Here is a 25,489-nt window from a genome sequence, read left to right as displayed (position 1 = left end):
CAAATGAACTGCTAGACAAACCTTTGACAAAACCAATATACCCTTTTTTGTTCACCTAGCGAACGGGTAGCTCAAGCCAGAGAGAAACGCCAAAAGAAACTCAGCGCAAATGTCGCTTTACATGGCAGGACGCCTTCGTCTTCAACTTCTCCATCTCCATCTCCTTCTTCTTCTTCTGCTGCCACTCCCACGCTCGAGTGTCGTAAAAACAAACGCCAAATCCGCCGCATCAAAAAAATGAAAATAAAAATAGGAGGAGGAGGAATCATACCAAAAAAATGGGAATAAACTCAATTGGCACTCGAAAGAAAGAAGCTAAAAAAAAAATCCGTCGCAAGTCGAACAATTTCCGTTCTTTTCGTTACGCATAACATTTGCAGTTAGTGGCAGTCACGCTGCCACGCCCACAGAACTACTAAAGCACTTTTAGAACAATGACGGGCTGCAAACTTTATTTGCTGCCCTTTGACCCATCCCAAGCACAAACCCCCCTGCCCGCCCACGCGCGCGCCCATCCATCGATTTGTCAACAATTTCAAATTGGTTGCATTTTTATTGGCAAAGCGCTGGAATTTCATTTTATTGGCCATTTCGGGTTGACCTTCGTGCAGAAGAAGTAAAAATAGCCAAGTTGAGACCTGGCTGCCTGTCTAAATAGTTTTGAATACCCTGTAATGCAGCTGCGAAGGGTTGTTTGCCATTTGAAGGCGTTCAATTAGCAAGAGAGTAGATGAGGCAAGAATAATTGTATTTAGCATAAGTAATTAATAAAGCTAAAGAAGCTTAAAAATTAATCTGAATTTATAAAATACCCTGTAAAATAGCTATAGATGGCTTGAAGTTAATTATTACGAATGTGAGAAGATTTTAAGCAAATTTTATGAAATATCCGTGCTTAAATGGTTTCGCACTACTTTTATATGCACTGAATAAACACCTAAAATACCCTGTAATCTAGCTGTTAGGTGGCATCATCTGGAGAGTGAGAAAGATATAAAGAATTTAACCAACTATTCCTGCTTAAGTTCTTTGTATCTAATTGAAGAAAGGCAGGGGAGAAGACAGAGAGAAAAAGAAAGAGATAAAGTACTTTCTTGCTTAAATTCTCTCGTCTTCTTTGTGCCTAACTAAATAGTTGTAATACCCTGTAATTGAGCAGTAAAGGCAAAGTTGCTGTTGGAAAGGAGAGTTTGAGACAATTTATGCAGTTATTCTTGTTTAAATTCTCACCCTCTGCCTCTCACTCTCCCAACTAACTGATTAGTTCTAGAGAGAGAGAGAGAGAGAGAGAGAGACGGATCACTCTCTTCATTTATTCTCTCAGAAACGATTCGTTATTGTGTACTAAGTATCTGGTTGTCGAGTCGATCCTGTTGCGCGTTCTTTTTGCTGGGCAAATTCCGCAATAAATTGCGCTGTGCCAACCAAGTTTTTTGCATAATTTGAATTGTTCGCTGTTAGATTGGTTTTGTGTGTTGAGTTTCTCTCAGTTAACTTGGGACTTTTTAATAGTATTTTTTATGCCTCGCTTGGGCTTATTGCAAATTCAATTTGTAGATTCTGAATTGAATTATTTGCTTTAATTGGAGATGCCGCTGCCGGAGTCTAAGTGTGTCTATAAGTGCCTGCCACAATGAAAGACGAGGCAGCGAATGGGGTTAATAGGCACGACTTGGACTTGGACGCTGACTCGGACTGGGACTGGGTCTTGTAATGGGTCTGAGGCTGAAAGCGAATGCATTTAGCTGCAATTACATGGCACAAATATCAAAACAACAACAAAAAAAAAATTTATATATATATATAATAATCTTGTGCACACGAACGTTTTTCCTCTTGTGGCTTTTCTTTTTGCGTGCCATGCAATTAATTTTCCCGACACACTAAAGACTTTATGCGAACTCCTCTACACTGACTGTCCTGCTGTTTACCATCTGCTGTCTCTGTTGCTTGTGTTTTCCTGTCATTAAGCCGTTCGCTGTTGTGTGTTGTATCTGATAAATGTGTCCGCAAATATGGCAACACTTTCACCCTCCCTCTTTCCCAACTCGCAACTCACAACTGCCTTGCCCTTTGAGGGGCATATTTGTGCGTGTGTTTCACACTTTGTGAAATCCCATGCCGCAGTTCAGCAGGTGTCATAAACATATTTAACGACAACAACAAAGTCAAATTAAATAATTACTTAAGCGCCGGCCAGACACAACACGAAGGTTTATGAAATACTCGACAAATTACAAAATTCTTTACAAAAATTGCAGCCAAAATAAAAATAAACGGACTTTTAAAAAATTGTTTATATGCTATAATTAGTTGGACAAATAATTAATATCAAAGGATGTAGCTATTTATTTTTAACAGCTTTGTTAACTAGCACAAATATTCTGCTTAAATTGCGACAAAGACAGTTCATTATTTACTCAAAGCTCAGGCATTACTCATGGACATTAATCAAACTGAGAAGTTGCCGTTTTCTTTGTATAATGCGCCATATCTGGGTATATCAGAGCTATACCCATTTTTTTTTTGTAACAATCGACAGCTTTTGTTGTGTCATAAAGAACTTAAATCAAGTCCAATCGGGACATCGATGATTAACAAAATATAACAAAGGAACCACATCCCACAGCTGTGAGGGCAGCTGCTGGACAAACGAAGTTGGAATCTGAGCACCAAATTGTTACACGCAACTTTATTTATATAAATCCATTTATATATAGATTATATTTACTTTCTGAATAATGAGAAAATGAATAAATGTTAATAAAAATCGAAAGTTGCTGCTGTATTTGAACTGGCGACCGCCCGCTGGCTGGTTCGACGCAGCCGTTACGCTTGACTTTAACCGCTTTCTGCATGTCTATAAAGTACATCTATATACATATTTTTTTTTATCATATTTATCACACTATTATTTAGCGCTTATTTATGACAAAGCGTGTCGTAATCTTATTTATTCTTTGTGCTACTTCAAACGAAAGACTTGAGTGCTCGCATCAAGTATTTAAATAATACTAAATTACGCTGTATATTGCTAAATTATGATAGCCCTGACTGTGTGTGTGTGAGTGTGTGCCACAAGCGTGAATAAGTATTTTAAGCATGCCCCAAAAGAGAATGCCACAGAAAATCCATTTGGTGCTAAATTAAATCACTTGAAGATGCCAACGCGCGATATTAAAAGCGCATAGAATCCAAGTGAAATCTCTACGCAACAGACTAGCTTGTGGAGCAAGGGGGCTATCTATGAGGGAGGAGGGGGGGGTGACTGGGTGTCTATATGGCGCTGTGGAACGATCCAGCGAAAAGCGAAACAAAGGCAGCCGCTGAAGCGACAAACAGCGACAGCAACAACAAATTGAAATGACCTACATAATGGCCAAGAGCCTTGTTGTTGTTGCTGCTGTTGTTGTTGTTGTTGCTGTTGTTGTTGGCATGATTATTGTTATTGTTGCCCATCATAGAAACAGCGAGCTGCGAGAGAAACGACAACGACAGCGACAACGACGACGACAACTGCATGAATGAATATCCCAACCTCATGATGAGCTAACGAGCAATTTAAGAATTTAATTTATGTGCATACACACACACACACACACACACGCACACACATGCGCGCGCGCGCTTACTCACACTTAGCTGCAGATACATTTACAGATGCAGATACAGATACATGTCTGCTGGCAGCCACTGTGTGTCGCATGCAACATGACAGCGGCCAGCAGTGGAGCCTAATGACGTAGCCACTTAAGCGCGTTTCATGCTTGGGTGTATGAGTGTGTGTTACGGTGTGTGTGTGTGTGTGTGTGTGCGCGCCACATTGGCTGCGGTTCTTTCGAATGCTGAGTGAGTCCGTGGTAGCTGCTGCTGCTGTCGCATTGGCAACATGTTAAAGTAATTGCCAACCCGGATGCTTGGCAGCCAACGCTGCCATCACTGGCTGTGCCACATGAAAGCCAGAAATTAGAAACGGATCTGAAATTAGAAATGCCTCAAGCCCAATGCAGTGCAGCTCTCAAGTTGTTCTTGTTGCTGTTGTTGTTGTTGTTGTTGTTACCGCTGATGTTGTCAGCCAGTCGAAAGCCCAATTGCAGTCCCATTGCTGCTCATAATGTTGGGCACTTGGGTGCCCGGTCGCATTGTGTGTGGGTGACATTTATGTATACGAAAATAAATAAATATATATATATGTAAATATATAGATATGTGAAATAACACTCAGAGGAAAACAGGACAATTTTCATAGAAATTGTTGTTTAATTTATGTGACTCCTGAACACTTCTAAACTGAGTAAAAGGGATTTAATGTAAAACAGGCAGATGAAAGCATAAGTAAACCAATTTGTGTATATGACAACTAATTTCTACTTAAAGCAAGTTCCATTTATACATTAATTTCTTAAAAAGTATTCTTTTTAAAGCCAGCTAAATTAGTCTTTTTTTAAAGCAACCTCCATTTATACATTAATTACTTAGCAATTATTCTTCTTAAATCCCAGAAAACTATCAAATTTATTTGAGTTTTCTCTAAGTGTACACATAAATATAGTATAATGCATCTATATGCGTATATATTTATATATGCGAGGGGGCGCGCCAGCTGGCTGCCAGCAGTCGCCAAGTCTGCAGTGCCACACTTTACACTTGGCATGCTGCCCTATATACGCCAACATGTTCCTCCCGCATTCCACTTTGCCAGTCTTTGTTCCTTCTGCGTGTGTTTGTCTGTGTGTGTGGGCGGCATTTGTTGGCAGTTGCAATGATTGCGTTTTATGCATTCAAAAATTGGCAATAAACGCGTTCGCTGCCGGCAAACTTTGTCCGCATTTATAGCCCGATTGAATCGATGGCTGCGATGGACAGCGCCAACTTTGCCATATAATCTTTTACGCGGGCATTAAGCTCACTTACGAGCCAGTTCACGACAATGCCAGCAGATAGCTAGACAATGTGTTGGCCTGTGTGTGAATAGAGAATTCGAGACTTTGCGGCAGCTTTCGTTGCCAACTGGCAACGGTTAAAGTCGCATGACACCAGCTGAAAGTAGTCTTAGATGAGATTAAACTCGCTAAACTCGTATTATTTGCTTGCATTTGCATTAAATACAATGTAACTAATTTAAGCTTGACTAAAGAGCTTTTAATGTTCGCATACTGAATCTAGTTGATCTTAAAGCGTAACTTTTCAAGTAAAAGTTGTTTAAGTTGAGATTTGACTTGATAAAAGTCCCATTGCTTGGATGCATTCTTATGTTAATTTATTTGGAACATCAAAGAAGAATTTTAAACAAAGCAGCGAAAAGCTACGCTAACGAGCTTTAAGTGTCCACATACTTAATTTTCGCATGCTTTAAGAAGCTTTAGGAACTTAGTGCAACTGTTACAGCTGAAAAACGTTCTTAAATAAAGTTTAAATTTCTTCACTAGAGTGCCTAAGGTCAATTTATATAAGCCTTAAGCATTACGCACAACTGTTGAGCTAAAATAAGCCGAAGCTGAGATTTAAACTTATCCAAACTTTTTGCATACTCAAACTATGATTGCTATTAAATTTAAAAAGAAGCTTTAAGCTTGCGAACACTTAGTTAAATTGAGCTTTAAGTGCAAAGTTAAGCAACTGTCACTCGATTTAAAGCGTTTAGCGCAGCGGCAACAATAGCTTAACAACTCAACTTTGTGCTGTCTGTGCCTCTAACCCTCTGCTTGTCTGTCCGACTGTATCTCCGCCTGCCTGTCAGTCTGTCTGCCTGCCAGAGTCGTGTTCGTGTGTTACGCCCACCGGCACTTTAATCTAAACTGTGAGGCGTAAAGGCACCGAGGCAGGCGCAAGCTGCAATTTTAACTGGAACTGGAACCGAACTCAACTGAACTAAACTAAACTCTGAAACTCGACTCTAGACACTCGGCTTTGGCGTCAGTCAAGCGTCAAAGCGTTTTCAGTTTACTTGGCGAAAATAAACGTTGGCCAAGTTCGGCTCTCCGCCCCCACCTGCCCCCTCTAATGTTGACGTTGACGCGCTCGGCAAGATTGGCGTCTCCAGTTAGTAGGTCAGAAGTTTCTGTGTTCTGGGCTATGTGTGAAATTGTTACTTTTACTCTAATATCTCAACCCGCTCTTTAAATACACAAAAGTCAACGTGACTTTGTCTCTTTTGCTTGCGATACAACTGCTTCTACTTCTTCTTCTTATTTTATGGCCGTCTGGCTTGCTTTCATTTTTATATGCAACAACAGGAACAATAACAAAAACAAGTGCGACAGCGAGTGCGATTTTAATGCTGGGTGAATGTCATGTTCTGAGACACAAATGCGGCTCCCCCCCCCCCCAAACTGCTACTGGTTTTCATTTTATGTTAACCCAGACAAAGACACAAAAGCACCAGAACCAGTAGAGAGTAAGAGAGAGAGAGAGAGGGAGAGATAGAGAGAGGGAGAGAGGGAGAGAGTACTTATAAGTAGTCAGCAGAGCTCTGGACAGATACTTACCAACATTTACAGATGGGTATTCAGGTATTATTCTCTCTCGCTCCCACTCTCCCTCTCTCTCCCACTCTCTTTCGCTCACATTTCTCTCTCCCTGTCTCTCGCAGCACTTTGATGTTTTCAAAGCTGTCGCAGTGTCATGAAATTTAATAGAACACCTGAGCTGTGCCTTATGTCTTGTCTGGTTTCCTGCTGCCTTTTATGCTCTTATTTAAAGACCACACTTTTTGGTAATGATACAACATCAGAAATATAAGAACCTAATTTTTAAAGAGCTTCTAAAATGTACACCTCATCGAATTTAAGCCCAACTTTTTTGACTGCGAGTATTCTGTGTCGGTGTTTTTTTTTCTCCATTAGCTAAAAAAGCAGCCGAAAATTCGCTTGGCTCACTTAGTTACAAATATAACACAGAAATAGAAATCAAGGTGCCTTAATTTCATGCCAAATTATAAAAGTCCACAAACAAACAAAAAAAAAAAACTCCATTACAAATCAGAACTCTGCGGTAAAGTTGAAAAGCGCTCTGTAATTATGGCATCGGTTTTTGGGGGCTTTGCGGGGGGCGGCAGCGGGCAGCTTTGATTGAAAGTTGAAAATGGCTTTTTGGGGTTATTTTTTTTGTTTTTTTTGTCGGTTTTTTTTTTTTGGCGCGCTATAAGCGCCCACTTACATTTAGTGAAGCGATCTAATGCTAAACCCAACTCAGCTCGGCTCAGCACGCTCTGGCAACGAATTCGTTTCCCACTCTGGAGCTGGCCTGGGTTCAGGCAAACAAAAGCGAAACAAAACCCCAAAACGCTTTGTCAGCGGCCCAAAACTTGATTTGTAGCCAGCCAAACAGTCCAAGCAAACCAAACGAACCGTCTATCCGTGCCAGCCATTCATCCATTCATCTATTCATCTGTGGGCTGAAGTTTGGTTTGTGAAAAATCATTATTTAATTTGCTATTCTCCATGCTCTTTGTTCTCGCTATTCGTCTACTTATTGTTATTGTTGTTTATGAAAATGTGCCAATGTTATTAGCTTAAGCAATATTTCTACTAATTACAGCCGCTGCAACTGGGTACATGTGGTGCACTCAGAGAAAAAGATTATTCTCAGTTCCCGTTTAAGTTTAAAGTGCATTTTTCTTGGTAAGAATCGCACTTGTATTATGTACATAAATAATCTGCTTTATATAATCACAAAACGTTTTTAATGCATTTTATTTTCAAGTTTTCAAGTTCAAGTTGATTCATTGTGTATCAATAAAAAAGTTTTGTCCTTCAGTAAACCCGTTTCTAGGAGCAAATATAACTTTTCTTTAATTGAGCACTTTATTAAAGTAATAGATTAATTACTTGCAACTTAATTGAAACTTTCCTGAAATAAAAATTATGATTTCAGTTTAAGATATCTTGAACTTATTTTAATTCTATTATAAATGCAGGATGAACTATTCATAAATTGAATACTCTTCTTGAGTCAAGTACTTAGGAATTTCCATCTTGAAAAAGGATCTTAAAATAAGTCATCATGTTTGAATAAAATATTTGCTTGACTTTAGTATAGAATTCCGCTTTTTATTCTCTCAGTGTAAGAGTATTCGATTACATTTGCTGCATTTCTTTAATTTTATGCCATTACCATTGCGCAAGAGAGAAAAGTGCATTCGTAACAGACGGATAGACAGACAGAGAGAAAGAGAGAGGGAAAGGTAGGGGGTAGAGGCACGAAATGAAGATGAAAGCATACAGCAAATAAATAAAATATTTATGCTAATTTATTTACTTAAAACAAAAAACATTTCGTTTTCTGTGCGCGAATTCCTTTTTTGGCGTTATTTAATTAGTTTCTGTTTGCACCTCATTGCTGAACCACCCAACCCCACCCCAGCCGGCCCCCTCACCCATCTGGCTCTTGCCATTTCGTGTGTCTGGCAAAGTTTTCATTACTGTGTTTTCTCAGTTTTTCCACCATTTTTTGTTTTCCAGGCCACTTTTGCTTTCAGACGTGTTAATTAGTTGCCAGTTGCCAGTTGCTGATTTGGGCTTAAAGATTTCTGTGCTGCGGTCATGAGTTTCGACAATTGTCATTGAAGAGGAAACCAAATTCAATTTTCATTCTGCTCAGATCTAGCGGAAATGTATTTGAATATCTTTATGGGAACTCATGTCAAATCATTTGCTTTGACGTGGCAAAGTCTCGTCGATTGCTCTGCACACTGCACGTTTCCCACAGCTTCGGTTTCGCTTTTGCATAATTCTATGGCCCCCTGGCCCGCCATGCCGCCAAGTTCTAGGCACATTTGTGAATGATTTTCTCAGTTGAGAATTTGTAAAGACAGGCCCCAACGTCGAGGTGGCAACGACCCCCCAGTCTATGCAAACACGCAACTCAAAGAAGCCGCAACAAAAGCAACAACAAAGGCAACATTGATGATTGATTAACATCAAATTAGCTGAACAACAGGCAACAGCTACGTTTTGGTACTTAAAGATACTGCACTTTGAGATACAGATACAGCCGTAAATGAGCTAGAACTAAATGCAGCTTTAGAATTGGAAGATTCAATTAAAATGACAACCGAACAGTAGCTAATTGCGGGTGAAACTTACGTTGTGCAATCGACTTATTGCGCATTTGTTGTTGGCCATAAAAGCACAGCTCAATATATCGTATATATATACGATAGATATATATGTATTTATACGATATATATGGTTGCTACTTATAAGCCGCAAAGTAGTTCAGGGTCAGCTTAGAGCGAACAAGTATATCAAAAGGCAGCTGTCGGACAGTCGGAGAGTCAGTCAGCCAGTAATTCAGTCAGTCATTCAGTCAGTCAATCAGTCAGCTTTATTTGTAAGCGAGCTTTACGAACAAGTATATCAAAGAGCAGCTGTCGGGCAGTCAGTCGTTCAGTCCGCCAGTCAATCTGCATTAACATTTACATCGAACTGCATTTCAATTTAATTTTTTTTTTTTTAATTAATTAATTGCAATTTGTAATTGTAATTTGCCAGCATTGACACAGTTTTTGCACCGTTAAATAAAATAAAATGAAAACTTTCATTTTGTTTTGTTTTATTTTTCCGTCCTTTTGTTGTTTTCGTTGAAATGGCGGCTTTTCCGGCGAGCAAACGTGACATTTACAGGCGACTGCGCAATTTTCAATTGATTAAGCAATTTTATAGTTTTCCCAACAAGCGCCAGAGTTCGTCTCGATAAGCACTTTTCCAAGCAAGAGATTGATTAAAAATTTCATTCGATTCATTGCAAATGCCACTTTTTATGTATTTTGCATATGCGCGCTCGTAAAGGCCGCCAAAATTCGAAAAAAAAACCCTTCTGCCAATTATAAACATAAAGATTTTTTAGCGTATGCGCTAATCAAAGCACTAAATGGCAGCAAAGCCTGCATCAAGTTCGGTTTTATTTATTGCGCGGCCCCAAAACGCAATTTTGTTTTTAGCGAAAACTCAATTGGCGGTAAAAGCTAAAACTCAAATTGCTTGGCTATAAAATGGCTAACTAATAGATTTCTAAATACAACTTGAGCTTCAGCTTTGCCTACAAAGAGAAAAAAAAAACAATTAAAATAAATAGGACATATTTTCATTCTACAATAACTTTTGCGTTTATTATCCAATTGTTATAAACTTTTCAGCAAGAAATAATTCAAGTCTTCATAAATAGCCAAAGTCGAGTGCTTTATAAGTGGCTAAAAACAAATTTATAATCCCAGCAGTTGTTATTAAGGCGATATGCTCACGAAAATCGATATTAATTTAAAAAAAAATTCAAAGAAAATAAATTACTTCTAATTACAAGAGACGCATTTTTAGCTATAGTCCTATTTTCCATTCATACATGTTATGAAAACAAATCAAAGAATAGATATTTATTGATTTTTTGGTAATGTAACGTATTAATGTTGAAAATTGAGTTCTGATCAAATTAAGCTGCATATCTGGTTCTGCTACCAGTTCGAATGTTTACAAGGCTTCAAAATGGATCTGAGAGTCGATAACTATCGAAATTTTCGAAAATTGGAGGCTGCTGTCGAAAAGGAGCTAAAATATTTCTGTGTGCGATATGCTGCATATCGAGCTACAATCCCGCTTTTTATAATTGCGGGGTATAAAACTAAATTTTTAAAAATGTACGCGACAAAAATAAGAAGATAAAGTTAGACTTGGGAAAAGCTGGTTTGATGCGCATTTAACAAAAGAAAAAGTACAAGTTCTTTGACTTTTTTTTTATCATTATTGTTTTATTCTATTTAATGCTTCAACAATAGCAATGATAAAGCTGGTTTTGTTGAAGACGTGAGAACTGACAACTGACTGAATTTTGGTCTTGTTTTCATATGCTTTTGGCTGATTTTACCTTTTGCTCTGACATTTTGCGCACTCATTTCCTCGCCTGGGCGTCTGATGAGCGATGGATGCGCTAAGAAGATCTTATTTATCATGGCATGACATGACGGCAGCTGATGAAACGCGGTTCTCGCCACAGTCAAACGCATGGCTCACAGATAGGCCGAGTTGGCGACAGGGCGAGGCCTCCGGGTGAACTTAACCCCTTTTACTTGGACGAGGTATTGTGTACATTTAATGGCGCATCATAAAAAAATCCTCGAAATCCTCGGGCGACAACATCAAATTATTAAACATAAATTTCCGGCCATTGCCGGTTGCCTTTTTATGCACGTAATTTTCCAACAATTTATCATTCGGTTTGCTTAAATTGCTTCGATGACACAAAAGTGGGCAACGTCCCATTGGACACTGCTTGCGGGAGGAGGGGCGTGAGAAGAGACTTTCTTTGGGAGTTGGGGGTCACGGGTCGCAGCTGCTTGCCTATAAATATTTCGGCGTCTAATTGTTTGGCAAGCCCCGAGCTCAGAGGCTGCCCCCCCCCATACATCTCGCCCAACTCCTTAAAAAGGGGTTGTCAACGAGCGTCTGTGGCCATAAAGAAAATGCTGCCTTGGTACGTATCCTTAAACGAATCTCTGCCTCCTGCCATTGCCACTTCAATGTCTGGGTCTGCGTTTGTGTCTGAGTCGCAGTCGAAGTCTGTATCTGTGTCCTAATGAATTTACGCACACACGTCGTCATTGTCGTCCTTTTGTTGCACAGTGTCACAAAGTGCGCCTAACCTTGACGAATATTTAAATATAATATGTGAACAAGTTGATTTGTATGCCTCAAGACTTTTTTATCTAGGTTTTATGTGTAGAATATTTAATTCGAAAATTTTGAAGCAGTTCTAGTCCACTGTGCAGCGCTTTATATAAAACTATCTGATGATCTTCATTTTATAATTTCCACCATTTCCCCAGTGCAATAAGGGTATATTAATAGTACATTTTATAAATAGGCAGCATCTAGAAATTGCTTCAGCAACTTCTCTACTAAGGTTTTATTTTTATTAGTAGATATTTTCTTAACATGCTTTAAGCGTCATTAGTCCGCTTTGCAGTGCTGATTTATATAAAGTAAACAGGCATAGCTTACGTTCTTGTATCTTTAAATTGTATATTGCCGAATTATATTGTTATATATATTTTTTTATAATTAAATATACACAAATTTTCACCACTTCTAGGCCACTGTGCAGCGGTATCTGTTTGCCGAAGGCTTTTATTTATTCAATAGATATTTTTCATTATTTTTCAAGCGCTTCTAACCCACTGTGCAGCGTTGTCTTTGGTGCTGTTCCTGCAGCGTCTGCGTCACATAAATTGTCCTTGCTGCCTTTTTTTCTCCCTGTTTCGCCAAATGGCAAATGCGCAAAATATTCTACGCTGTTGGCCATCCGCATCCGCATCCTCCCGCTCATTCATATCCTGAACGTCATACTCATCCTCATTGTCGTCGTCGTCGTCATCGTCTGGTCGTCTCCTTTGCCTGTTTTATTGTGTTCGGTGCGCAAATTTTGGTCTTTCAGCTCATAAATCAAAAACATTACAACAATTGTGTCTCGCAGCTCGCAGTGTCTTCGCGCTGCGCTTTTGTTGCCTCCGCCGACGTTGTCCTTGCCACAACCAATTTGCACGCGCCACGAAACAAAACAGCTGCCAGTTGCGTTGGTTCTGACCCTGTCCCTGTCTCTGTTCCTGACCCTGTCCATTCATCTGCTGCTGGCCCACCTGCACACTCGGTTAAAATGCGCTCCGGAAAATTGTTATACCAAAAATTTGTGCCACCAGCTGCAGCTGAAAAACTAACAAAAGAAATTCTTGATTATTTGCAGATCCCCCTCGGAGCGTTCCGGCAAGGGCTGTTGTGGCCAATGGTTTGCTGGACCGCCGCTGCGCGCTCTCATTGCTGTTGTTGCGCTCGGGGGCGTGGCCTGCGCCCTCGGCGGCGCTGCGCTGGGCGCCACGGGTCTCGCTGGACCGCCAAATTCGCATCTGACCGCCGCGCTGCTAATGATTGGTAAGTAGAGAGTATCTCAAGTCGATTACATCACAGTGAAGCAGTGTGTGTGCACACTCGTTTATAGTCCATATAAGCACGAGTCGAACAATTGTTCGATGGGGTCACACAAAAATGGCATTAAAATGTTGCCTTTTCGCGATGTTTACACAATTTGTTGTTGTTGCTTTTGCTGTTATTGTTAATGTCTCTTGTCTGTGCATTTGTTGTTGTCGTTGTTGTTGCTGTTGCCTCACACAGCAATTTCTACAATTATAACAGGCTTTGGGTTTTTTCTGTTGCCCTTTTGTAATGGGCGCGTCTCTGCCTGACCCAGTTCGAAGAACAAACAAATTTTGTAAAGACACAAAATGTGTCAATATTGGCAGAGAGAGGTAGATAGATAGAGAGAGAGAGAGAGAGAGCATTTAGTTCCGGCTACAAGTTTTATCAGCCCCAGATAGTTGGTAAATAAATATTGGCATTGTGTGTTTGTGTGGGTGGCCTATCCTCCAGACAGATCTGTGGTAAATACGCCGAGATCTATGTTTAAACATGAAGTGTGGGCTAGATTGTAAAAGTAAACTGCTCTTAAGAACTTAAGCACAATTGCATTTTAAAATGAGTAGAAAATAATATATTTTCAAGCTGCCAAACAAAATGCCAGAGATACGTAAGAGTCAAGTATTTTAATTGCAAATAAATGTGGCTGTGGTTTTTTTTTTGATTGTTTCTGTTTATGCACTTGCAGATATGTCGTTGAAGTAAAGTTTTCCTATGGCAGCTACTCGATATAGTACTCCGATGTTGATGGGATTGTGCATATATATAAGGAGAAAACTAATAAAGGAAGCGTAATAAATGTCGAGGTTGCTTTAGGTTTACTGAAATGACAGCTAACATACATATATGATACAGTGGTGCGATCCGGCAATAGAAAGGAATTTCCTATGCAAAGTTTCAGAAGAATAGATTTAAACCTGAGATATTAGTTTGCATAGAAACAGAGAGACGAACGGATGGAGAGAAGGTTATGGCTATGTCAACTCGGCTGTTGATGCTGATCTGGAATATATATACTTCAGGTGATCGGAGATGTATTTTCAACGAGTTACACATTTCATGACAAACTTACCCTCTTAGATCCGATTAACCAGGTGAAACCTATCCAAGCTGTGTAAAGCGAATGAGGAAGTCCAGAAGTGATTTGGGATTAGACCTTCAAGCCATTAAGCTGATTTTGCTAAAGGAATCCTAAAATATATATATATGTATATATATACATCATATAAATAGGTTCTCCTGTTTGCATGTGAATCGAATCGAATGCAACTTTACAGCTTTCGCTCGCTCTCAAAGCTTAGAATGGTTTTTCTTCAAACTCAACTTAAATTGTGTAGAATTTAATGCCATTTGGCTGAGTAGTTTGCAACGCACTTGTGATTGAATCATACGAGTTTTGGGCACACACACTCATGAGTCACTCATTGGGTTCTCATTCGCTTTTCGCGCAGCTCACGTAACAAGAAAGCGGGGCCAAGTTCCAACTACGCGCCGTCTCTCGATCTGGCTCGGGGTCTGGGTCTGGGTCTGGGTCTGGGTCTGTGGGCATTACTTATGTATGCGGGGCTCTAATCAATTGCCGGTTCGCTCATTTTAGTTGGGGCCACTCGAAGCGTGACATTGCGCCATTTTCTGTCGGCAATTACCAAAAATTGTTGACTTGTAACGCAAAGTTTTACATAATTTAATGGCAATCAAGGCGGAGGCAACAACTAACTGCACACACACACACACACAGACACACATGTCGCCTCCAATGGAGACAGCCCCTGCCCCTGGCATACAGACGACTTGTCACGCTCATAACAAACGCACAAATTGCAGTCGCTTTTTTATTTTTACGTTCAGCTTTTTTGAAGCGCAAATTGCTCATGAAAATGTGCGACAACAACAACAACAACGGCAAAACGACAACAATTTTGTCTAATAAAAAAGATGCCTACCTCTATTTATCTGTGGGCCTTAATCAGCTACCGGTCGCAGCTTTAGGCTCAGACCGTGATTTGTCTTGCACTTTGTGGAGGAGGATGGAAGAGCGGTGAGGGGGGGGTGGGGTGACTTGGTCATGTCACGCTCCAGTGGCCGCAGGCCGCGCCACATGCAGCTGTCGCTTGTCAAAAGGAAAAGCCTCTCGATTTGCAGCGGTTGGCAAAAAAGTGAAAGTGGACGCTGTGCCCCCACTGGCTGAAGATTGACCACTGCAGCTCAACCCACCACCGCCCACTCCCCCTCCCACCCCCTCACTTTATTATAAGTGGGCTGGTAATTGCGCGCCACGCCCACGCAGCGCGTTTGACGTCTAATTAAATTGGCGTACACTTAATTGGACGCTTATTTTGAGTCATGTTTTTTTTTTGCATTGCTTTGCCAACTAACTCAACTTTTTCTCTCTGTGTGCGTTTCTCTGCAGGAGTCGGTGTTGTGCTGGTCACTGTCAGCGGCGCCGCTTGGCGGATGACAGCGCCCGGTGGCGGCCAAAGTTGCCTTGGGCTGGGCACCACCGTCGATTTGGCCCGCTGTGGCCGACGTCCGTGCACCCGTGGCGGCGGCGCGCCCCACGGACTGCTCTATCCGGAGTTTCAGCACCGCCCGCCGCCGCCCTCCTACCAGGCCAGCATGCAGGAGTATCGTCTGAGGTGAGTATGGGTGAATAGGGGGTGGGGTGTGTGTGTGTGTGTGCGGACAACGGCAGACATGCTCGGCTAACCGCATCCGTTTGCATGTCCTTGCGCAATTAATTGCATTATGTAATTATGCACTGCCTGAAAATGTCCTGGTCTCTTGTTTTATTTTTGCAACCCGAACCCTGAACTCATTGAAATTGTGCAAAACAGAATGTGAGTGGCTCGTGCGAGTGTGTATAACAGTCAAGCCATAAAGCATATCTGAAGCCATAAAGCATATACACATATTCTTGAACCAGCCACATCGATCTGGCCAGATCTGTCCGTTTATCCGTCTGCCTGTCTGTTTTGCTGTCTCTATGATCGATCTCGGAGACTATAACAGTTAAAGGTTTGAAATTGTTAAAGTAGCTCTTTCTATTGTGCAAAAACTCGTAGTAAATCAACAACTGTCTGCATTTTAATGACATTTATCATATATCGAGGTCAAAGCTAACAAATTTAGGATGTTGCAAATGAAAGAGAGCAAAATAAAGAGAGACCCACAATATTTCACATTTACAATATCTCCCTTTGAAAAGAAGAAAATAAAGAAAACTAGAAGAAAGGTCACTTTGAGGGGCTTAGACTTGGGCATTGGTATTCATACACATTTGTATATTATATTGAATCCCTGAAAATTTCTTTAAGATCGGACAATAAACAGCGAAGTTATTCAGGAACTGTATTTTTTAGTGAGGGGCTTAAGAAGAACATGCGCCAAACTGTTCAGTTTAACTTCTTGCCCCTCTACTTCTGTTATTTTTTATTATTAATTTAATTTCAATTTAATCCATGTTTTATATGTTTTTTTTTTTCAGACTTTTGCTTTTGGACCGCGATCGCCAGAACGGGGTGGTGCGTGGCAATTCACCGCCGCCCACCTATCGATCTCATGCCGGCAGCTTGCTCAGGTAAGTGTTCGCTTCCATTTCCCCACTAACCCACACCCCCGCCCTTGCTACGCCCCCGGCTCATTTGGGAATTTGCCGCGTGTTCGACACCCCTCGTGAGTTATTTGTAAAGTTTGGCGCTGCAACCACAAAATGTTTACAACGCACAGTTCGAGGTCGGAATAGGAACGCGTGAGGGTTGCTTGCGGCCGAGTGTGGTGCCGGGAACAGAGGATAGGAGCGGGTGGTTGGTGTTGCAGCATCAGCTGAAGCGTCAGCGGTTTGGCTTTGTGCGGTTTTCGGTGGGCGCCAAAAGCAACAGCAGCAACAACATTTGACACATTGCTTGGGGTTGGCCCACAAAAACTTTTGGCCATTTTTTAAGCCAGAAACTTTAGAAGCCTGTCAATGGTTTTATTTGTTGCTGCTGTTGCTGTTGTTGTTGTTGGCACAAATGATTTTTGCTTGATTTCGAGTGGGCGTCAGTGAGGAATTTGCAACTTAATTGAATTGAGCGCCGAGCGACTACTTCAAACGGGTGCCCAAAATGGCAAACAATTTAAATGCGCTACAATCCAATTGCCGAGCACTCCAAGCAGCAGAAGAGAAATAGGGCAGACTAGACTAGAAAGAAAGAGATGGTGGGGGGGCAAGCAAGGAGCAAATTGAAACAATTGAAATGACGCCGACAACGACAACAAAATGGGGCGCCAAAGCAATGAGAAGCGAGAAGAGAGGCAGGGAGACAGAGATTGAGAGAGAGAGAGAGAGAGAGAGAGAGAGAGCGAGAAAGAGAGAGTATAGGACTCTGACTCGGCAGGATAATTGCCGCTTTGATCGCATAATGGCTGCTAATTAGAAAAGTTTACTTTTTATTGCCGCACAAAAATATTGAGTTGCGACCAAAGCCGTAAATTCACGCGCTGCTAAACACTGCCCGAAAAAACGAGTGCGAGTTCTGAGTGTTGAGTACTTGTGAGTACTCATGGATGTATTCAACAGACAAATGCAAATTTATGGCAAATTAATTTGCTTTTAATGACGCACAAGGCCACATGCACTTAAATATTTATGTCCAATAATGGAAATGAAGGGACAACAATAAGAACAACAGCAAGAAGAAGAAGATGGCTGAGTAATACACATAAGCAGCTTAGCTGGCCAGGAAAAGCAAAAGAAGTGGAAAACAATTGAGAATGCGAGATGTAAGGGCTATGAAAGACTTTCAGATACGACACATTTTACTTGACTCCTTTTTATTGTCCCAAAAGTAGCTAAAAAATCATGTGCTGAAGACGTTTTATAACTATATATTACTTAAAGTAAGAATAAAACTGAAGTTCATGTAAAACGTCTTTCTTAATTCAAGTATTTACTTGAAGAATTTTCTTGTCGTGCTGTGCTTATCATTTTGAACTCAATTCGACCAAATAAACTTTAATAAAGTATGAATATTACTTCCATAAAATATACTTAAATTAAGTATGATATTTCTTTAAAAAAGTATACTTGGTTTGAGCTCAAAATATTTATTACAAGCATTTGCATGTTCATATTTGAAAGGAATAGAATCTTTGCCGTGTTTCTAAATTGATTTTAAACCTTAATATTCTTAAATTAAGCAAAATATTCTTTAAAGACAACTTTGCTGTAAAGAATTTACATGCTTGAAATAGGCGTAAAATGTTCTCGATAAAAGCACAATTCATTTTATTTCGTTATGTATTAAGTCTTGTCATTTGACATTTACATCTAGTGCAAAGGTTCTTGAAATAAGAATTTTATTCTAAAGTTAACAAAAGTGAAATTCTGAAATAGAAAGAGCAGATTTCTAGCGCCAGTCGTATGTCTGCTATGTTAATATGCCCGCTGCATAGAGCCTCGTAGAGGGTGCAGAAAGTGACAAAGAAGTATGTCAAAAAGCAAAAACTTATGCAAAATGTGTGTGGCAGGGAATCAGAGCATACTTTTGGACAGGCCCGGTTTCTGTGAGTGAGTGTGCGTGTGTGTGTGTGTGCGCGTGTGCGTGATGACATATTCAAATATGATGTAAGAACTAACAAAGAAATCTGTGAAATTTTGCAAAATATTTACACACACGCGCACACACACGCGCGCACACACACGGACATACTTGAAGTGATGCTCTGTTGCATAACAAGCAGGCGTGTGTTAAAAGGCAATCTGCGACAGGCAGCCGGGCCTGGCAAGGATTAGGGCCAGCATAGAGAAGGCAAACAATTGCCTGGCGAAGCTGTTAGCCAAGTCAATTAAACAAACAAAGACGAGGCCCAAGAGGAGTCGACTGCCTGTGAAAATTGCCTGTTATGCCAGCACAGAAATATAGAGATAGATAGATAGAAAGAGAGAGAGAGAGAGAGAGAGTAAAGTTTTCGTCCTTGCTGCTTACTTAGTATTCAAGTATTTCGCATTTCCTTTCGCATTGAATCTTTGTCGGCAACAATTAAATGCAATTTTACATACTCCAAATTGCTTTATACAATTTTGAAAATTTGAATTTTTGCTAAAAGCCGACCGACCAATTTTCCATGTCTATAATTCGTTGTCTTTGTTGTCGGCTTGGCTTCTCCTGTTGACTGAAGTGTGAATTCTGTTGAATTTGGGTAGTCCGAGCAATGCAGCGACTGGCAACAATTGGCCGAACGCCTTTTGTTATTTAAATTGAGCAAGTCGTCTGCACACCGAACGGTCTTTCATTCATCTGCTAGATACACAGAAATGTATCTAGATACTTCGACTGCCACATGCAAATTTGTGCATTGACTTTGTCTCATGTCAGCCGCTGCGCAAATAATGCATGCATTTGTTTTCCTGCAACTCACAACTCAATCTAAGGTTATGGCCTGTCTGACAGACAGATTATTTGGCCAATAGAATCGAGCAGACTCAGAGTCGGACTCTATATAATTAAATTATACTTTATTTATCAGAATTAAAAATCTGTTCTGACAGACCAAGTTGCCCAAGTCTGACTCCAGCTTTAGTCTCAATCTATAACTTACTGAAAGCCCAACTAATATACTTTGTTTCCTACGATTGCAGGGCACCGCTGACCACACTACGCTCGGGCATAGGCGGTGGTGGTGGAGGCACCATTAGCAGCAGCGTGGGCGGCTCCGAGTACAGCCTGCCGCCGAGTTATCGCAGCCGGAATGCGACGCCCGCCTCGCTGACGCTGGCCAGCTGCGAACGGACCATTGAGACAGCGCCTTCGGGCCGGCTGCTAGCCAATGAGGATCTGCCAGAGTTATCGCCGGAGCAATTGCCCGACTACAGTGCGCTGCAGTCCAACACATTGCTCACCTCGGCCATTGTCGAAATCGAGTCCAGGAATCGCAGCCAAAGCCAGGAGAGTCCGACGTCGACGACGACGGCGACCAAGGCCAAAGACCTGGTAACCATTGTGACCATATCCCAGGCCAACAGCGGCGGCGGCCTCAACGTGCAGTCAGGTGGAAGGGCTCAGGCACAGGGCCAGGTGCCAACATCATCTCAGTCAGCCATCGACCAGATCGATATATTGGCCCACTTGTAGCCCTGCCCCAGCGAAACTGTAACCGAAACTGAAATCAAGCGGATAAGAAGGCGCTTCATTTGAAAAGTCGCAACAGCTTTTCTCCAGTGCTTGAGTTTTTCTTTTCGTCTACGCATTATTAATATTTTTTTTTTTTTATGTTGGTTTGTTCGTTAATCTTAAACACACTCGTTAACCCAAAGGTATTTATTTGTACGATACGAAAAACTAAAAACTCTGCTCCTAAATGAATATATTGATATAAATATATATTAACTAAACCCTAAATATAGTTCATGCATCTTTGATATATACCATATATACCGATATGCGGCATTTAGACAGTAAGATATATATGTTTGTTGTACTTGAATGTGTTGAATTTATTTTTGTAAGCATCTGAAATGCGCTGCGTATCTATTACGAACTATCGTAAAAGTATTAAAATATTCCAAAAACGAAACTATCCCCAAAAAAAAGTTTTAAAAAAATTAACACAATTTTGTAAATAACAACTTCGAGTGCATTTCAAGCATGCATTAAATGTAGATTCTCTCCCAACCCAATATACTATATATATGGATGTATGTGAAAAACTCTGATGTAAATTCGCAACGGAACGCTACGGTGACAAATTTTGCGCGCATTTTCGAATAACGAATCAAACGGAAACTGAAACTGATTTCTGAATGCGTTTCAAACAAATAAAAATAAAATATATTATAATATAAAATTAAATAAAGAGAAGAAAACCCTAAAGATAAACTACTTACAAATAAATTGTAGCGCAGTTGCAGTTGCGTATGTTATCAATATTAAATACTGATACAGATCGTGCATAAGTACAATACAGTTAGCAAATAAATACTATATATATATGCTATATATATAAATATATAGAAATATTTAAATCCAACTTTAAGGTCCTCTGTTTTATGTGCAAGGCTAAAATAAACTAAAAAGCAAAACATCTGCAAAAATGTAATGTTGAAAAATGCCACAAAAGCCGCAAACTGTTTTTCCTTTCCGCCTGCCAGCGCTCAGCAACAAAAAGGCGTGTCCCCCACCCTCGCTCACACACACACACGCGCGCACACATAACCATATATCCTGCTTAATCTAGCGTAAACTTGTATTGGCCCTGCGGCCCTTATAGGCACGGTAAGTGGTCCAGCGATTAACACCCAGCACGCAAAAATGCGGAGCGAACAAAAATTGACACCTTATTCCATTGGCCAGCGATATGCGAGGAAAATGCCATGAAAATCGCCTCGGAAAATGCCAAATGAAAACAACTAAGCTTGGTTGAGCATGAAATTGTTCTTGGCTGTCGAAATAACACAGGATTGTCGTGAATGAAATTGAGTGAATGACGAGATATAGCCATTTAGAGTTTTTCAAAAAACATACGTATTTCTTATTCCATGTATCCAGTCTACCACGCAGGTCGGGCGTTTTCAGCTAATTGATTTTAGTAGAATTTTAGTAGTAAAGCATTATATTGCATAGTTTCGTGCTGACGTCGAAAATATGCCGTTACAACTTTGAAGTTTCTTTCGTTTTTTTGCCATAATTTGTCTAATAATGGTCCGATTTCCGAAAGATAGACCTTTTTGAACTCGTGCTGATCTCTGCTATCGATTGGCATATCAGTCAGATAAATGGCTTTTTTCGGAAATCGAAAAACCTTGATGGCATTCCATTCTACGGACCTCCGTGAGTATCCCCTCCCAATCTGCCGTCTATCGGGCTTCATTTGGCCGAGATATAGCTATTTAAAGTTTTCGGGGTAGTTATGTCGTTTTGAAGCGACATAACTCCGCCGATCTACAAAAATCATGGAGATATGACGTTCCAAAGCGACATAACTTCGCCGTCGATCTTGGCGGATTCTACGGACCTCCCCAAGTGGCCCCTCCCTTTTTGGCCCCTATCGGGCTTCATTTGGCCGAGATATAGCTATTTAAAGTTTTCGGGGTAGTTATGTCGTTTTGAAGCGACATAACTCCGCCGATCTAAAAAAATCATGGAGATATGACGTTTCAAAGCGACATAACTTCGCCGTCGATCTTGGCGGATTCTACGGACCTCCCCAAGTGGCCCCTCCCTTTTTGGCCCCTATCGGACTTTATTTGACCGAAATATAGCCATTTAAAGTTTTCGGGGTAGTTATGTCGTTTTGAAGCGACATTACTCCACCGATCTAAAAAAATCATGGAGATATGACGTTTCAAAGCGACATAACTTCGCCGTCGATCTTGGCAGATTCTACGGACCTCCCCGAGTAGCCCCTCCCTTTTTGGCCCCTATCGGGCTTTATTTGGTCGAGATATAACTTCGCCGTCGATCTTGGCGGATTCTACGGACCTCCCCGAGTAGCCCCTCCCTTTTTGGCCCCTATCGGGCTTTATTTGGCCGAGATATTACCATTTAAAGTTTTCGGGGTAGTTATGTCGTTTTGAAGCGACATAACTCCGCCGATCTAAAAAAATCATGGAGATATGACGTTTCAAAGCGACATAACTTCGCCGTCGATCTTGGCGGTTTCTATGGACCTCCCGAGTATCCCATCCCTTTTTGACCATAATCGGGCTTTATTTGGCCGAGATATGAACATTTAAAGTTTTTCCAAAAAATTCGTGTGGTTGTGTGACATAGAAGTTACGCAAAGCATTGCATACTTTCGAGCTGTTCACATAAAAAATAATGCAGAACGACATAATCTCGCCATGATCAGCGGCGGAGTTATGTCGTTTTGAAGCGACATAACTCCGCCGATCTAAAAAAATCATGGAGATATGACGTTTCAAAGCGACATAACTTCGCCGTCGATCTTGGCGGATTCTACGGACCTCCCCGAGTAGCCCCTCCCTTTTTGGCCCCTATCGGGCTTTATTTGGTCGAGATATAGCCATTTAAAGTTTCCGGGGTAGTTATGTCGTTTTGAAGCGACATAACTCTGCCGATCTAAAAAAATCATGGAGATATGACGTTTCAAAGCGACATAACTTCGCCGTCGATCTTGGCGGTTTCTATGGACCTCCCAGAGTATTCCATCCCTTTTTGACCCCTATCGGGATTTATTTGGCCGAGATATAGCCATTTAAAGTTTTCGGGATAGTTATGTCGTTTTGAAGCGACATAGCTCCGACGATCTAAAAAAATCATGGAGATATGACGTTTCAAAGCGACATAACTTCGCCGTCGATCTTACCGGATTCTACGGACCTCCCCGAGTAGCCCCTCCCTTTTTGGCCCCTATCGGGCTTTATTTGGCCGAGATATAACTTCGCCGTCGATCTTGGCGGATTCTACGGACCTCCCCGAGTAGCCCCTCCCTTTTTGGCCCCTATCGGGCTTTATTTGGCCGAGATATAACTTCGCCGTCGATCTTGGCGGATTCTACGGACCTCCCCGAGTAGCCCCTCCCTTTTTGGCCCCTATCGGGCTTTATTTGGCCGAGATATAGCCATTTAAAGTTTTCGGGGTAGTTATGTCGTTTTGAAGCAACATAACTCCGCCGATCTAAAAAAATCATGGAGATATGACGTTTCAAAGCGACATAACTTCGCCGTCGATCTTGCCGGATTCTACGGACCTCCCCGAGTAGCCCCTCCCTTTTTGGCCCCTATCGGGCTTTATTTGGTCGAGATATAGCCATTTAAAGTTTTCGGGGTAGTTATGTCGTTTTGAAGCGACATAGCTCCGACGATCTAAAAAAATCATGGAGATATGACGTTTCAAAGCGACATAACTTCGCCGTCGATCTTACCGGATTCTACGGACCTCCCCGAGTAGCCCCTCCCTTTTTGGCCCCTATCGGGCTTTATTTGGCCGAGATATAGCCATTTAAAGTTTTCGGGGTAGTTATGTCGTTTTGAAGCGACATAACTCCGCCGATCTAAAAAAATCATGGAGATATGACATTTCAAAGCGACATAACTTCGCCGTCGATCTTGGCGGATTCTACGGACCTCCCCGACTAGCCCCTCCCTTTTTGGCCCCTATCGGGCTTTATTTGGCCGAGATATTACCATTTAAAGTTTTCGGGGTAGTTATGTCGTTTTGAAGCGACATAACTCCGCCGATCTAAAAAATCATGGAGATATGACGTTTCAAAGCGACATAACTTCGCCGTCGATCTTGGCGATTTCTATGGACCTCCCGAGTATCCCATCCCTTTTTGACCATAATCGGGCTTTATTTGGCCGAGATATGAACATTTAAAGTTTTTCCAAAAAATTCGTGTGGTTGTGTGACATAGAAGTAACGCAAAGCATTGCATACTTTCGAGCTGTTCACATAAAAAATAATGCAGAACGACATAATCTCGCCATGATCAGCGGCGGAGTTATGTCGTTTTGAAGCGACATAACTCCGCCGATCTAAAAAATCATGGAGATATGACGTTTCAAAGCGACATAACTTCGCCGTCGATCTTGGCGGATTCTACGGACCTCCCCGAGTAGCCCATCCCTTTTTGGCCCCTATCGGGCTTTATTTGGCCGAGATATTACCATTTAAAGTTTTCGGGGTAGTTATGTCGTTTTGAAGCGACATAACTCCGCCGATCTAAAAAATCATGGAGATATGACGTTTCAAAGCGACATAACTTCGAAGTCGATTTTGGCGGATTCTACGGACCTCCCCGAGTAGCCCCTCCCTTTTTGGCCCCTATCGGGCTTTATTTGGCCGAGATATAGCCATTTAAAGTTTCCGGGGTAGTTATGTCGTTTTGAAGCGACATAACTCTGCCGATCTAAAAAAATCATGGAGATATGACGTTTCAAAGCGACATAACTTCGCCGTCGATCTTGGCGGTTTCTATGGACCTCCCAGAGTATTCCATCCCTTTTTGACCCCTATCGGGATTTATTTGGCCGAGATATAGCCATTTAAAGTTTTCGGGGTAGTTATGTCGTTTTGAAGCGACATAACTCCGCCGATCTAAAAAAATCATGGAGATATGACGTTTCAAAGCGACATAACTTCGCCGTCGATCTTGGCGGATTCTACGGACCTCCCCGAGTAGCCCCTCCCTTTTTGGCCCCTATCGGGCTTTATTTGGCCGAGATATAACTTCGCCGTCGATCTTGGCGGATTCTACGGACCTCCCCGAGTAGCCCCTCCCTTTTTGGCCCCTATCGGGCTTTATTTGGCCGAGATATAGCCATTTAAAGTTTTCGGGGTAGTTATGTCGTTTTGAAGCGACATAACTCCGCCGATCTAAAAAAATCATGGAGATATGACGTTTCAAAGCGACATAACTTCGCCGTCGATCTTGGCGGTTTCTATGGACCTCCCCGAGTATCCCATCCCTTTTTGACCATAATCGGGCTTTATTTGGCCGAGATATGAACATTTAAAGTTTTTCCAAAAAATTCGTGTGGTTGTGTGACATAGAAGTAACGCAAAGCATTGCATACTTTCGAGCTGTTC

At 41.4% G+C, this 25,489-nt stretch overlaps 1 protein-coding gene across 2 annotated transcripts in view; it reads left to right on the top strand.

Moving 5' to 3' along the window:
* The window catches only part of LOC6635935 (probable serine/threonine-protein kinase DDB_G0282963), a 51,943-nt gene extending 30,883 nt beyond the window's left edge, over window positions 1-21,060 (top strand). For both annotated transcript variants that reach the window (XM_015168741.3, XM_002059338.4), the window contains exons 4-7: window positions 12,733-12,917; window positions 15,370-15,595; window positions 16,444-16,536; window positions 19,579-21,060. In XM_015168741.3, coding sequence (XP_015024227.1) covers window positions 12,733-12,917; window positions 15,370-15,595; window positions 16,444-16,536; window positions 19,579-20,071 — 997 coding nt within the window. In that variant the 3' untranslated portion in view covers window positions 20,072-21,060. The remainder of the gene's footprint in view (window positions 1-12,732; window positions 12,918-15,369; window positions 15,596-16,443; window positions 16,537-19,578) is intronic.
* The last annotated feature ends 4,429 nt before the right edge of the window (window positions 21,061-25,489 follow it).

Source organism: Drosophila virilis, chromosome 5 (genome assembly GCF_030788295.1).
Source record: "Drosophila virilis strain 15010-1051.87 chromosome 5, Dvir_AGI_RSII-ME, whole genome shotgun sequence".
NCBI classification, from domain to species: Eukaryota; Metazoa; Arthropoda; class Insecta; order Diptera; family Drosophilidae; genus Drosophila; species Drosophila virilis.
This window is presented reverse-complemented; position numbering and strand designations above follow the sequence as displayed.